We start from the raw sequence: 13,729 nt of genomic DNA, 5'->3' as shown, positions 1-13,729 counted from the left end.
ATATATATTAGAAAAAAAGATTTGATTTCTATCAAATTACTTGTTTTTGTAAAGTAGATTATTTTAACACTAGATCTTAACTCAAGTAAAAGTAAAAGCCAGATGTGTGTGCTTTAGAATTCTGTTTGGGCTGCAGTGAGTTATGCAGAGAAACAACACATTTTAAAGGTCAAGTACTCTGCAATGTACCACTTCTGAGAAATATGAGTGATACTTTCAATTCCAAAGAGAAACCAATCTTCCATGCACCCATCAGCAAAGTGCATCTTCTTGCGTATTGTTTATGTTCTTCCCCAGTCGGTGTCAATCAATATCACTATGATTGTTGTTGGAACACAACAATGAAATGTTTTCAGGGGAGAAAGTACTATGGCAGTGATGTAGCAACACATCATACACATATATAAAGTACTAAGGCAGTGATGTAGCAACACATCATACACATATATCTAACGTACTAAGGCAGTGATGTAGCAACACATCATACACATATCTAAAGTACTAAGGCAGTGATGTAGCAATACATCATACACATATATCTAAAGATATTTGGTTGGGAATCTCAATTTGATAAAAATGTCTACTCTTGGGGTCACGATTTGTTTTTTAAATCTATTCTGGATTCATCGTGATCATCTAGGCCAGTGTTTCTCAAACGGGGTACACAGGGATACTGCAAGGGTATGAGGGTAAAAAAGCGAACTTGTATCACAACATAACACAATGTGTATAAAAATCCATAGAATACATATTGCTACATGAACATGTAACACTGAATATGATATACCTACTATTTCCCAAGTTAAAGCAAGGAATTTACTGAGTATCTTTTGCATCACGAACAATGAAGCTTTTGTTCTAAGCCTGTTGGACGTGGTTTGTTCTCATGCTAAAGATGCCCGGGCAGGGAGAAAGAATATGGACGGGGAGTTGAAACAAGGACAACCATAACAACAAATGAGAGTTAAGGCATCAATAAGACAATGGTCGGTCAAGGGGGTACAGTGCTAGACAGGGGGAGGGAGGGAGGGACACACAAGCCAAGAAAGAACCACTGATCTAGGCTTAAGATTCTAGATTACTATTAAGCTTGTATATTGTGTCTTTCTGCTTGGATAATCTTGGCACTCTGTATGATTTAGCAAACTAAAGACTTAAAAGTCCTAATTACATGAGAATGTTAAAACCATATCACAAGATTTGTATTTATTTTTTTATCTTGGAAGACAAAATATCGAGCCCCCACCCCATCCCAAAAATATATTTGTACATATTCTCGAGGATCAAGCTGGGTAAGTCATTAGCATTAGGTAGGGGTCATTAGCATTAGGTAGGGGTCATTAGGAAAGCGTGCCCCTAGAAGCAGCTTAAAAATGCTCATTATTGGTGACCTTTTGAGAGGACACATTCTGATTTCCCAGGACCATTACATACTGTGGCATTTAATATTTCTTTCCAGGACTGGTTAATGAATCTTTCAAATTCCATGCTTTCCAGAATGCATTGGAACCGTTTCTCAGACTGTGGGGAGGGGGACGACGACGACGACGATGATGCCAATTTCCCGCTGGTGCCAACAATTTCAAGTGCATTGCTGTGTCAAGTGCAACTGTTTACATAAATATCTTCTTTATTTGTTTCAATGTATCCAGCCCATGTGACATAAAGGCATTGATGCAAATCCATTTGTGCGCATACATGTGCGCAAAGACTGTAGATCATTTACAAAATGCAATATGGCGGTGTGGTCAATTACATAGTAAAGCTAACTTTAATGCAAAACCATTTCCAAGACAACACACTTGGCATATATATAGCTACATTTCAGAATTCTGAAGGCCTAAAAACCAGGCCTGGGGAGATATGCCGTACTTTAAGGAATCCACATAATACTGTTCCAATATCTTACGGTATGTAGTTTGGATCACAATCTAATATAATTATTTTTTTTTATTATTATTTACAAGTCGATTATTAATTACAATATAGAATATTCGTTGACAGCCCTACAAGTACAATTAGTTACTGCACACTACATCACCCGAGTGGAACATGGAAAGCCAAACTTTCCCCCACTGTACCGAAAAAACCCGTACCGAACCTTGACTTCAAAACCAAGGTACGTACCGTACCGTACCGTGGTTTTTGTGTACCGTTACACCCCTAGTCTATATACATAAATTGCACACTGCGGCAGTATTCTAAGGATTGTATGAGACCATTCTGAATGAAAGTCACATAATGCAGATTTTGTTCCGGAAAAAGGTCATCAAAACATCAATTTGTAACTCGTATTGTGGACAAAAATGAAATACCATCAAAAATATCACAATAACCACAGGCCACTATCTCCCTTCAATGCCAAAGTAAATCTGAAAGACATCGCCACAGCCTTTATCGTTTAAGAACTGATAGAGCAGTCCAAGGTCCATGTGATTGCCTCTATTCCCATGAGGGTCAAACATTGCCTCCTCAAAACCTGTGAATTTGCGCAACGAGTCAATGCTTTCACCAGTCCTGTTGTCGTCCCCTGGACTGCCCACGGGAATGTCCTCCCGGTGTCGAATCATAATCTTCTTCCATGTCAGAACCTTCACTCTGTTAGGTGGAGAAAAACATTTTAAAACAGTGGTGACCTGTGCCCCAGGGACGGCTTGGTGGTTAAAATACAGCACTATATTGTCCGATTTTGCGTCTGTAAAATTGTCCCATTTTACTGCAATAACAATGATTGGAATGAGGTGAACAGACTGAAAACGTTATCTTATTAGATAAAACAGATTTATATATATTTTTATTGTAGATGATAAAAAAATTCCGTTGGGGACATAATTAATAGTTATTATTAACTATTAGAACGCAGTGTCGGTCAATTATTTTGAGACAATGACCTCGTAGCTATACATTATCCCTTACTTATTACATGGCGTTTTAACATTCGCCAAAATGCTTGATTGTGATTGGTCAATAGCGCTCGGTTGCCCCTGACAGCGGTCAATTATTTCTCGATAATTCACCGCTGTCATGGGCAACGTGCAATAATGACCGCTGTTAGGGGCAACAGAGCGCTATTGACCAATCACAATCAAGCATTTTGATCGCAGTCACGAAAGCTAAGCATTACCATTATGCACAGCTGCACTACATCAGTGGAATCAAGTCCACACACCTGCCGGCTGCCGGCGATGACAGAGGAGCAACAGAACAACTGCGTCTGCATTTGATCTCGGCTTGTCGATGGTGTAAAATGAATTAGGTATATTGTTAGTAAGTTAGCCATGTAATAAGCGGGATAATGTATAGCTATACTCGGTCATTGTCGCAAAATAATTGACCTTCACTGCGGTTAGAACACCTAAACACATCATAATATATATTAGAGGGAAGAGGGAATCTTTGTGAATCTCACAATTCAATTTAGATTTAGATTCTTAGAGTCATGATTCGATTTAAAGATCAATTCTCGATTCATTAGCCTACCTAGGCAATTCAATTTTAGCAATCTGTAGGGATTCAGCTAGCTAAAAGATTTATAGTTTTAAGACCATGGGGAAAGTTGAAACCCTATCATATGTCTGGAAACTGAAAAAGAAAATAGATTTTTGAAATTAGTTAATGGATTCTTAATCTTAGAATACAGACAGAATCTCGATGCCCCCCACCCCACCCTTAACACATTAATTGCCTTTTTATGATCGTTATTTATTTTATTTGCTATATCTATTCATAATTCATGGCTGCAGCCTCTGCAGACCCTGGTGAATGTGTCTGAGCTGGCAGACGGTCAACACCGCCCTCTACTGCCTTGCGGAGCTATTGCACTCCATTGGAAACGGTCTGGTGTGTTTTCTGAGCCGATCTGAGCCGTGGGGACGGGGTTTAAATAATCGGGCAAGGCAGGGGCCTACAACGATGGCATGGAACACTAACTCCGCCCGCCCGTGTTCATGTGTAACGCTCTGTAATGTCGGGGACAGGATCGCTGTGGATAACTGGAATGGCGATCAGAGCGCCCCACTACGAGGGCCATTTCATGTATGCAAGAGCATGAGGAGACATAATAATGATAATCTAGTGTTGATTTCAAGAAGATTAGATAATCAGCCGAAAAATTACAACGTGATAACTGGATTACACTAAAATGCCTTTTTCTCGTCTTTTCCTGGAATTACTCAGAATCACCCAAACCATACTCATATTCAAAACGGTATAAAACGGAAATGTACGGATGAAAAAACAATGTTTTTTGCATGTTAACCATAAGCAACTCACTGATAGTCGACGGCGTTATTAGATCCATAGATATAATATAAAATATAGTTTTAGGACTTGCAAGTTTGGCATTCTAAAACTAGATCCATTGAATAAAGACCTGGCGCTGAAGGGGGATCAGCGCGGGCCCCCTGCTGATGGCGGGCATTGTGTTAATATGGGTCTCAACAACAGAAAAAACACCAAGGGGAGTGGACTTCCCCCTCCTTAACACATTGACCGCCGGAGGTCGCTGTGGGCGTATGGCCGTTTGTGCCAGCGCTTTGTTCAATGGAGAGAATGCCGTGTTTGCGAGTGCTAAAACTATATTAAATATTATAGCTATGGATCTAATAACGTTGTCGATTGTCAGTGAGTTTCTTCTGGAAATACCCCTCCACCCCACCAACCAATCTCCTACCTACCAACCTCCTCCAATGTACAGTTTCTTCGTCAAATGTATATACTCTCACAAACAGTACTGTATTTGTAAATCTGGTATGTCATAAATGTATAGATGTAGCAGTACTGTCTATCTGTATGTCATGTATATCATTATGTTATGATGCATTGAAAATGGGGGACCCTGATGTAAACAAGACGAAAGTCTTTCTCTGGTCTGCATCCCCTTAACAATTGTGTGTATTGAGCTGTATTGTATTGTACCCATTCTGCAATCTGTTAATAAAATGTTCAATCAATCAATCAAATAACAACCGGTAACTTCACTGTGCTTCTTAACACATCCTGTGCCAAAAATGAGTTTACTCGTTATTGCCCGCCAATCTAATAACGCCAACAACAAGTTTCCTCGTTTTTATGATCGTCATTTCCTTTATATCCTCGCTATTGACATTCATAATTCATCCAGGAAGGCCCCGGGAGCCAGCTGGACTCTGTCTGATATTGCAACGCCTCAATACCGCCGCCTGGTGGATTTCGGGCGAGTTGCACTCCACTCTAAACCGGATGTGGCGCTCTGTGCATCGGGGAAAAAGCTCCGGCAGAGCTATCTTTGTTACGTGGATCCAGACAAACACCTCGAGTGCATTGGATCGCTTTCGAGACGCAAGAATCAATATGCTTTCAGCGTTTATTGCGTCGTACAAACGGAAAATGGATCTAGCAGATCTAAATCAAATAATTGGAATTTTTTTTCTCCAGACTCATCGGCCACAGGTAAGTAAGTAAGTATTTATAAAGCACCTTTCATACATGTTATGTAGCTCAAAGTGCTGTACACAAACATAGGCATATATAACGATAAAAGTAATAAAGTCACAGTGATCAGTTAAGATCAATGTTTAAAATAAAATAAAAAATAAAAATAGAAATAAATAAATAAAAAATAAAGATAAAAGTAAAATAAAATAAAAGCATCACATTAGTAAGACAACAGTAATAAAAGTACGGCAATAGGTAAGAGGAATCTAACGTTAATTCCAGCTCGATTGTCCATTTATTTCATTGCAATCCATCCGATCAACGTATGATGTCGTACTAAAGAAAGCCGTTACTGACAATCAAGGAATCATAAACGACCCCCCCCCCCTTTCCTTCACGCATGATTGAGCATAATGTATAGCGATTAGGGATGACCTTCGAAGCTTTTTTTGGCAATCGAAGCTTCGGGGGGCCGAGCTTCGATTTTAATTCGAAGCTTCGGAATTCTTTTTTATAATTATTTTTTTTTGTATCTGATGTTGTGGGACTTGTACAGCACTTTGGTAAACTTTGTTGTTTTTAAATGTGCTCTATAAATAAAGTGGATTGGATTAATTAATTAAGTAGCCCGGCTGCCCTGCCTGGGTGCAGTGGGGGTGCTCTCACCATAGATATATATAGGCTCTCACAGCCAACGACATGACATTACATAATTATGTTGCAACCTTCGTCTATCAAGCAAACAATTATATAAATATTTATATGTAGTTGATAGAGACAAAGGCAGAATTCGACTTAATTAAGCACGTTTTATTAAGACATATTTTTATATGGGTCGGGACACTTTAAAAAAGCAGCACAATGAACACAAATCTGTCCGATTCATTGGAATGGAGGCGCAAGATTTTGGAGGCAAAATAAAAAAAAATAAAAAAAAATATATATATTTCTTTTTAACTTCGATTTTTTTTTTATGTTCGAAGCTTGTGCCATCGAACGAAGCTTCGAAGCTTCGAAGTATTTAAGACAGCCCTAATAGCGATCATATGCATTTGAGTTTTTTAATATAGTGTGTATATAGGAACGAAACGCCAATGGATTATGTATAATATGCATCAGGGCCTATAACTCTAGTTCTAGGAATTACTGCTATACACTCTAAAAACATACTTATATTCACGACGGTACTAACACGACAATGTATGAATGGAAAAATATAACGTTCCCACATCCGGAACGATAGATACCCGATGTTGAACGGGCCATAGTAATGTCGATATAGCTATAATATTTTAAAGGTTATAGCCCTGCAAAGAAGGTGAGCGACTCCATAGGGTTACAGCACTGGCAGAGAGTGGTATAAGATGGGCAAACTGCGTGGCACTGGCAGACAATGTGTTAAACAAGATGTAGCAGTACTGTCTATCTGTATGTCATGTATGTCATGTTATGATGCATTATGTAGGAGCCAAAGCTATATATTAAAGTTATTGTATTATATGAATGTTTATATGTTTATTTGTATAACCTTACATTGAAACGGCATTAGGAATATTGATTGGATTTAGATAGTCAGTGAACCGTCTTATTTGTCATAATAGAACATTCTAGAACATTTGTGATGTCACTGTATGATGTCATAACCAAACATTCTAGAACCTTTGTGATGAGGGACAAAGAATATCTGATGGCAGCTCTGTATTTGTGACAGAGTTGCTTGCCATCCTCTGGGCATTGTGGTGGGTGGAGGAAGTGGGACCAAGCCAGGTGATTATATGTTCTGACTCGGCTGCTGCACTGATGGCTCTGAGTGCAGGTGGGTCTAAAGCTCGCCCTGATCTCATTCAGGAAATAATGTTGGTTTTATATAGGATTGCGAAGGCAGGCTGGTCAGTGGAGTTTTGTTGGGTTCCGGGGCATGCTGGGATTGCAGGAAATGAGATGGCTGACTCCCTTGCCAAACAGAGCCTGGGAAGGGAGGAAGAGATAGGCATTTGAATGGGAAGAGTAGAACTCAGAGAGAAGATAAAGAAAGGAGTTGAGGCTGAGTGGCAGGCTGAGTGGGAAAGGGGGACCAAGGGAAGGCACTATTTCTCTCTGCAGCCTCGGGTCAAAATCAAGGTGGATGGATATGGGTCTAGGAGTGATAGGGTGAAGATGTGTAGACTGAGGCTGGGACACTGTGGGTTGAACAGTACCTTGTGCATTGTGGGAAAACATCCAGATGGGGGGTGTGAATGTGGAGAGACTGAAACTGTCGGGCATGTCTTCCTAGAATGTGAAAGGTATAGGAAAGAGAGGGAAATCTTTTATAAAAGTCTGGTAGAGTTGGGAGTCTCTTCCTTCTCTCTTAAATCTTTCTTTGGCATGGATAATGAGAACCACCAGCTGATCACAGAGGCAGTGCTGACATTTCTGCATGCTTCAGAGTTGTACCAGAGGATATAGCGTTATTGTATTTATTAGTATTGGACAGGCAAGAGGAGCAGAGAAGAAGGAGACAGTGTGTTTTGAAGATGAGAAGAAGAAGAGGGTAAACAATCAAAAGTTGGTTTACCAGAGGCCTAACTATGGCACACCACTAGCGTAGTATAAGAACTGAGGAGGGCAGAAATATGCCTGCGGGAAATTCAAAAGAAGAAAGAAGAAGAAGAAGAAGAAGAAGAAGAAGAAGAAGAAGAAGAAGAAGAAGAAGAAGAAGAAGAAGAAGAAGAAGAAGAAGAAGAAGAAGAAGAAGAAGAAGAAGAAGAAGAAGAAGAAGAAGAAGAAGAAGAAGAAGAAGAGCTCATCAAAAGAATTGTGGAGGGCAGTAATACGCCACGATGAGTCTACACTGCCGGAAATTCTAAAGAAGAAGAAGAAGAAGAAAAAGAGCAGCAGTGTGCATCTTGAAACAGGACTGAACAGGACTGAACAGATAGACTAAACAGAGTCTTAGACTGAAGCCTGCATTTCTCAACCAAGGTGCCAAGCCTACCGTTTTGCTGTGGAAAGAGCCGGCAAGTTGATTTGCGGCTTTCCAGTGTGGAGGAATTTTCATGTGTCGAGTCGGCAGTGATTTTGGAGACTGGGAAAATACAGTTTTCTTAACTTGTAGTAGTAACGTGAATATTTAGGAAAATAGCTTTAGGACCACTTCTGTAAAGAAAGACTTCGCTGTGGAAGAGAAATAAACCATTTGGATATCTTTGTTTTACACTAGAGCGGCTGTGGACATTCAATCAAATAACAACCGGTAACTTCACTGTGCTTCTTAACACATTGAATGCCCATCACGAGATTTCTCTGGTTATCAGCCCATCACGAGAATTCTCGGATTTTTTTTATTTATTAGCGATCTGAATTCATATTTCATCAACCGAGTCTACCGTTGGTAATCCTGCCCCGCCAGGCGCTCAGATGTGAAAAAAGCGCCCCCTATCGTCTCCCAGATGGTAATGCACCATTTTGGATTGGACTCGATGAAAATGGATGAGAAAAAAAAACTCCGGAATCCACATTTGACTTCTCACGCATGTAACCGGAGCCGATCAGATTCATTCTGAACCTTCAGCACAGCGTGTAATATGTGTTTTTACAGTATACGCGTGGGATCAATAAAAGGATCGATTTTTGGAATGGCGATCAGGAATTGGAATAATCCATTTGGATACCATCTGATCTCAGGTAAGGAATCTATTTTACCAGTCTTAGGATAATCAGACCCGTTTTCACAGAGATATAAGCTTTTCCCCTATAATGTGATATGGCTGTTTGACTGTAAGATCGATCAGGAACTGAGCGCGCGGCACCAGCGTGCACACGTACACATCACATATACTATCGATAATCTAGCGTTTATTTGAAAACGATTCATAAATATGCCGAAAAATGACAACGTTCTAGAATATTACAGTACAGGGCGATTATCATGGAATCTTTTATTTTTTCGTGAAAACGAGGGCTTTTCAAAATGCTATAAAACAGAAATGAACCGATAAAAAAACAATCCGCTTCGAGAATGTTGACTGGAAATGAGTCATTGATAATGCGACGGGCAGATTAGACACATAATTTAAAACATAGATTAGGCGATATTAATGCTAACATTGCAGTGGAAGGTGGGCATTCAAGCACTAAATGTGCGCCCCCTGCTGGGCACTGAAAGTGTTAAACAAGATGTAGCAGTACTGTCTATCTGTATGTCATGTATGTCATCAATCAATCAATCAAATCTGACAAAAGAATTATTTTTATTTATTTATTTATATTATTATTATCTCTGCGATTTTTCTTTTGTTTCACAATGAGTCATGACAAATTAATTACATAATCCATGTGTATGTAACGAACTAACATATTCCAGTTGACTGTATATTTTTTGGAGGATTCGTTCAAAAGCTATTCATACTTCCCTTTTTCTATCTATGGCGGATTGATTCAGACAGAAACAAAAAAGTTATTCGGTTGTGGGAGGGATCTGGGGTCACCTGGAGTGTGTTATACTAAATAACAACCGGCAACTACACTGTTTCAGCCAATCAGAATCAAGAAATTTGCATGCCATTGTATAAAACAAACTACATAATTTCAAATGGAGTGCAATAGCGGCCGCAAGGCGTTAGAGGGCGGTATTGACCGTCTGCCAGCTCAGACACATTCAGAACAGCATGCACAGGCTGCCCCGATGAATTATGAATGGCAATAGTGAATAAAAGAAAAACGGATCCAATAACGAGTATACTCGTTTTTGGCGCAGAACCAGTTAATACAAACAGACAAACTAAAAGACAGCAGTGACCTTATGACTTGTAGGCTACTACTACAAGTGATCAAATGGACCTACCTGGACCAGAACTCCTCACACGCAGCTTGGGGACCTTCCACACACACAATGCCAGGCTTCCCAGGCATACAGAATCCCGATAGGCCCAGCTCCTTGGACCACTCCAGAATATTCTTCCTCTTGACTTTGTTGTAGATGTGATGGCTGTAAATCCATACACGGCTAAACAACACCGGCCTCGACCGTGGAGAGGCTGGCTCTTTCTTGGTAGCAGCTGCTGCTGATGTGCTCTTGTTGACGAGATACAAGTGGGAGTTGTCCTTCACCCACTCCACGGCGGAAAGCACACACACCTCTCCTTGGCAGTTGTCGGCAAGGTATGCATTTAAGTCTGTGTGAAGCTGTGTCTGCTGCGCCCGGCTGAGATCAGAGCACCTGGGGCAAGAAGGAAAGACGTTTATCGATATTATAAAAAGCTATTTCCTAGGCGGCTGGGTGGCGCAGCGGTCTAAGCGCTCGTCACCAACGCAAGAGACACCGGTATTGAATCCGGCTGTCAGCGTTGCCTCCGGCTTGGCCGGCCGTCATACTGGCTTAATTGGCAGAGTCAGCGGGAGGGAAGCCGGTGGGGTGGTATTCTGGTCATTGTAAACAGCGACTCCTACAGGTCGGTCAGGGCGCCTGCACAGCAAAGAAGGGATATGTTGAAGGTAGTGTGACCTCCCACGCGTTACACTTCACCAATGAGAGTCCGCGCTGGCAGGTGAAAAGAGGTTGCTGGCTGTCTCCTATGTGACGGAGGAAGCATCTGATAGACTTCAGGACTCCCTAGACCGACCAGTGGGGGGCACATGCGAGCAACGACCAGGAAGGGGAGGGGGGAATTGGCATAACGACGAAATTGGGATGGGAGAAAATCAGAGAAAAAGTGGATACAAAAAAAAAAGCTCTTTCCTTTTAACACTTTCTGCGCCAATCACGTTGTACGACGTGTTTCAAGTTCATGCTAATTCTGCCAGATCACGGCGTACGACGTTATTGTGATCATATTTCATATTTTCGCCATGGTATTCATATTTCACTCACGGAGCCTTGTCTGATGCTGTGGGACTCAGCACAACTCTGCAACGCTTCAATACTGCCACCTGGTGGATGATCGGCGAGTTGCCAAACCGGATATGCCGGTTGGATCTCGGTGCGTCTCCTAATTACGTCCGGCCACTCGCATATCATCCCAGGACTCTAGCCACACACTCTGGATATGGATCGCTGCCATAACTCAATAATCAACATGATTTGGGCGTGTATTAGTATTATACAAACCGGAAATGGATCGCCTCGATCCCCATCAAATAACTGGGATCTGTTTGCTCCAGTATCATCGCCCAACGGTAAGAGGAGGCTGCCGTGACTTTCATCGTTTTTGTTTATTATTATCGATGCAAACTGCTCTGATCTGTATATCACCCATACTACATAAATCATTTAACGATGATCACGGAATTATAAACGACCCCCCCCCCCCCCCCCCGTTCACCCGCGCATGATCAGTCATAACGTTTAGGACCTTGTACAGTTGACATTTTTAATATAGCGTCGATCGGTATAAAACGCCATTTGATAATCTAATATATGCATTTATGCCTATATCTCACGTTCTAGGAATTACTGCAGAAAATGATAAAAACATATTTATACTCTAGACGGTATTTTCGTATGAATGTGTGAATGAAAAATGAAAACGTTCCTACATCCTGAACGATAGATAATCGATGTTGAATGGGCCATAGTAATGTCAATTTAGCAATACAATTTAAAAAGTTATAGCCCTGCAAAGAAGGTAAACATCTCCATAGACTTAAGACTGGTGGCAGTGATCAAACATTGATGGATATAAGCGTGGCAGTTAATGTGTTAACAGGTGCATTTCTGATATCAGGACAGAACATTATTGTTGCCAATAGAGCCTCGACAACATGTGACATTTTTCAGCAACATGGCTGAGGCTCTTAATGTGACAATTATCTATCCCTCCAGGTCCTGGTCTACAAGATACACTACACCACTAAGATACCCATGTACATGTCGAAATACTTCCCAAAGGTCAGTGAATTCCACGACCACAACACCAGAGGGAGTTCCACAAATCATGTTCAACCCAGATTCGCAATTATGCCACAACAATGTGGAACGCCCTACTCACAGCCGTAAAATAATGTGAATCCCTACCCACCTTCAAAACCGCCCTCAAAGAGTACGGAGGCTGCAATTCGAAACTGGCCCCCGTAAATGTCCACCCCCCCCCCCCCCAACCCCCTCCTATATGTAGTTTCTTCCCCCTCGAATGCATATATTTTCTTTTAGGATCTCTGTCTCTTAAACAGTACTGTATGTCGTCTATGTCATATATCTATACGTTATGATGAATTGAAAATGGGGGACCCTGATGTAAACAAGACGAAAGTCTTTCTCTGGTCTGCATCCCCTTAACAATTTATTGAGCCGTACTGTATTGTACCCATCCTGCACTCTGTTATAATACAATTTTCAATCAATCAATCAATCTCGATTCCTCTAATGTGAAGGTCTGTGTGAAAGTCTGACACTTTCCAATTCTGCTTTGTCTTGAAAACGTGCAGCTAGTACTTCCAACATCCAAATTAACTTCAATAGTCACGTCAGGTTTAATCTTACCGTACAACTATCTCTGGCAACACTTTGGGATAGTCAGATGGATAGGTGCAGGATATGGTGACATCCACCTACAAAATAAGTGAAAAGATCAAATAATCTGATATCAGGAAAGACAGAACAAACTCCACTGTCTGTGACACATGATCCAGTAGTTACCCCTTTCACGCTTGGGGTATCCATCTTCTCCTTTATGAAAAACTGGGGTCTGGAGGGAGGGTGGCTGTCTGTAGAACCCTCCACATAGTGCCTCAGTTCTGCAATTGCCAGCTGGTCTGTTATTTCAAACTCATCCTGAGTAGGAAACATACTTGACAGCAATTCTATCTCTGAAAGTTGCGATTCGGCCCACTCGGAATGAGACATGGCTAAAAGAAGCACAGGCTGGTATATACAGTATATTTCACATCTGATGTTGTAGGACTAGATGTGTCCAAAGACAGTAGATAAGAACGTACACGTCACTACCTGAGAGCAGTCAGTGTGAGTGCAGCTCAGAGTCATGTTACAGGTTCAATTAAATTCGATAACGTTACTTACGTTACTACGATCACGTAAGTATACATTATTATTAAAAGGGATATATATAATGTAATGCTATTTTATTGTAGCCATAAAAGGCCACTTCCTAATCAGCGAAGTCAGTGGCACAACGATCGACGTAGAAGGCAGCCAGTTGTTATGGAGAGGATTTCCAGCGTGATTTTTAAACGTAGTCTATGTGTGCGAAAACGCTCTCTGATTGGCTAGCCGCGTACAGAGAAGACCCTCTCTGATTGGTTTAGCGCCGAAGGGTCTCTTCCGCCTTGTACATATATTATATTCTCTGCTTCAAAGTGGTTATATTTTGGCCCTCTT

General features: G+C 41.1%; 1 protein-coding gene across 1 annotated transcript; it reads right to left on the bottom strand.

The window, feature by feature from the left end:
* Window positions 1-1,632: 1,632 nt before the first annotated feature.
* Window positions 1,633-13,542, bottom strand: rwdd2b (RWD domain containing 2B). The gene is made up of 4 exons (XM_084328331.1): window positions 13,031-13,542; window positions 12,875-12,942; window positions 10,241-10,615; window positions 1,633-2,598 (listed from the first exon to the last, which is right to left on the bottom strand). The coding sequence occupies exons 1-4, from the start codon at window positions 13,235-13,237 to the stop codon at window positions 2,346-2,348; spliced, it is 903 nt and encodes a 300-aa protein (XP_084184457.1). The 5' UTR covers window positions 13,238-13,542; the 3' UTR covers window positions 1,633-2,345.
* Window positions 13,543-13,729: the final 187 nt, after the last annotated feature.

This window comes from Notolepis coatsorum (genome assembly GCF_963971535.1).
Source record: "Notolepis coatsorum genome assembly, chromosome: 1".
Taxonomy (NCBI): domain Eukaryota; kingdom Metazoa; phylum Chordata; class Actinopteri; order Aulopiformes; family Paralepididae; genus Notolepis; species Notolepis coatsorum.
The sequence above is the reverse complement of the archived record's forward strand: the minus strand, read 5'-3'. Positions and strand labels throughout refer to the sequence as shown.

Bases quoted from the DNA above. Each gene is read 5' to 3' on its own strand.
- rwdd2b (XM_084328331.1), bottom strand. From the start codon at position 13,237: ATGTCTCATTCCGAGTGGGCCGAATCGCAACTTTCAGAGATAGAATTG. The intron at 12,943-13,030 runs GTAACTACTGGA...CTTATTTTGTAG, and splicing joins ATACCCCAAGCGTGAAAGGG to GTGGATGTCACCATATCCTG. The intron at 2,599-10,240 runs GTAGGTCCATTT...TCCACCTAACAG, and splicing joins TGTGAGGAGTTCTGGTCCAG to AGTGAAGGTTCTGACATGGA.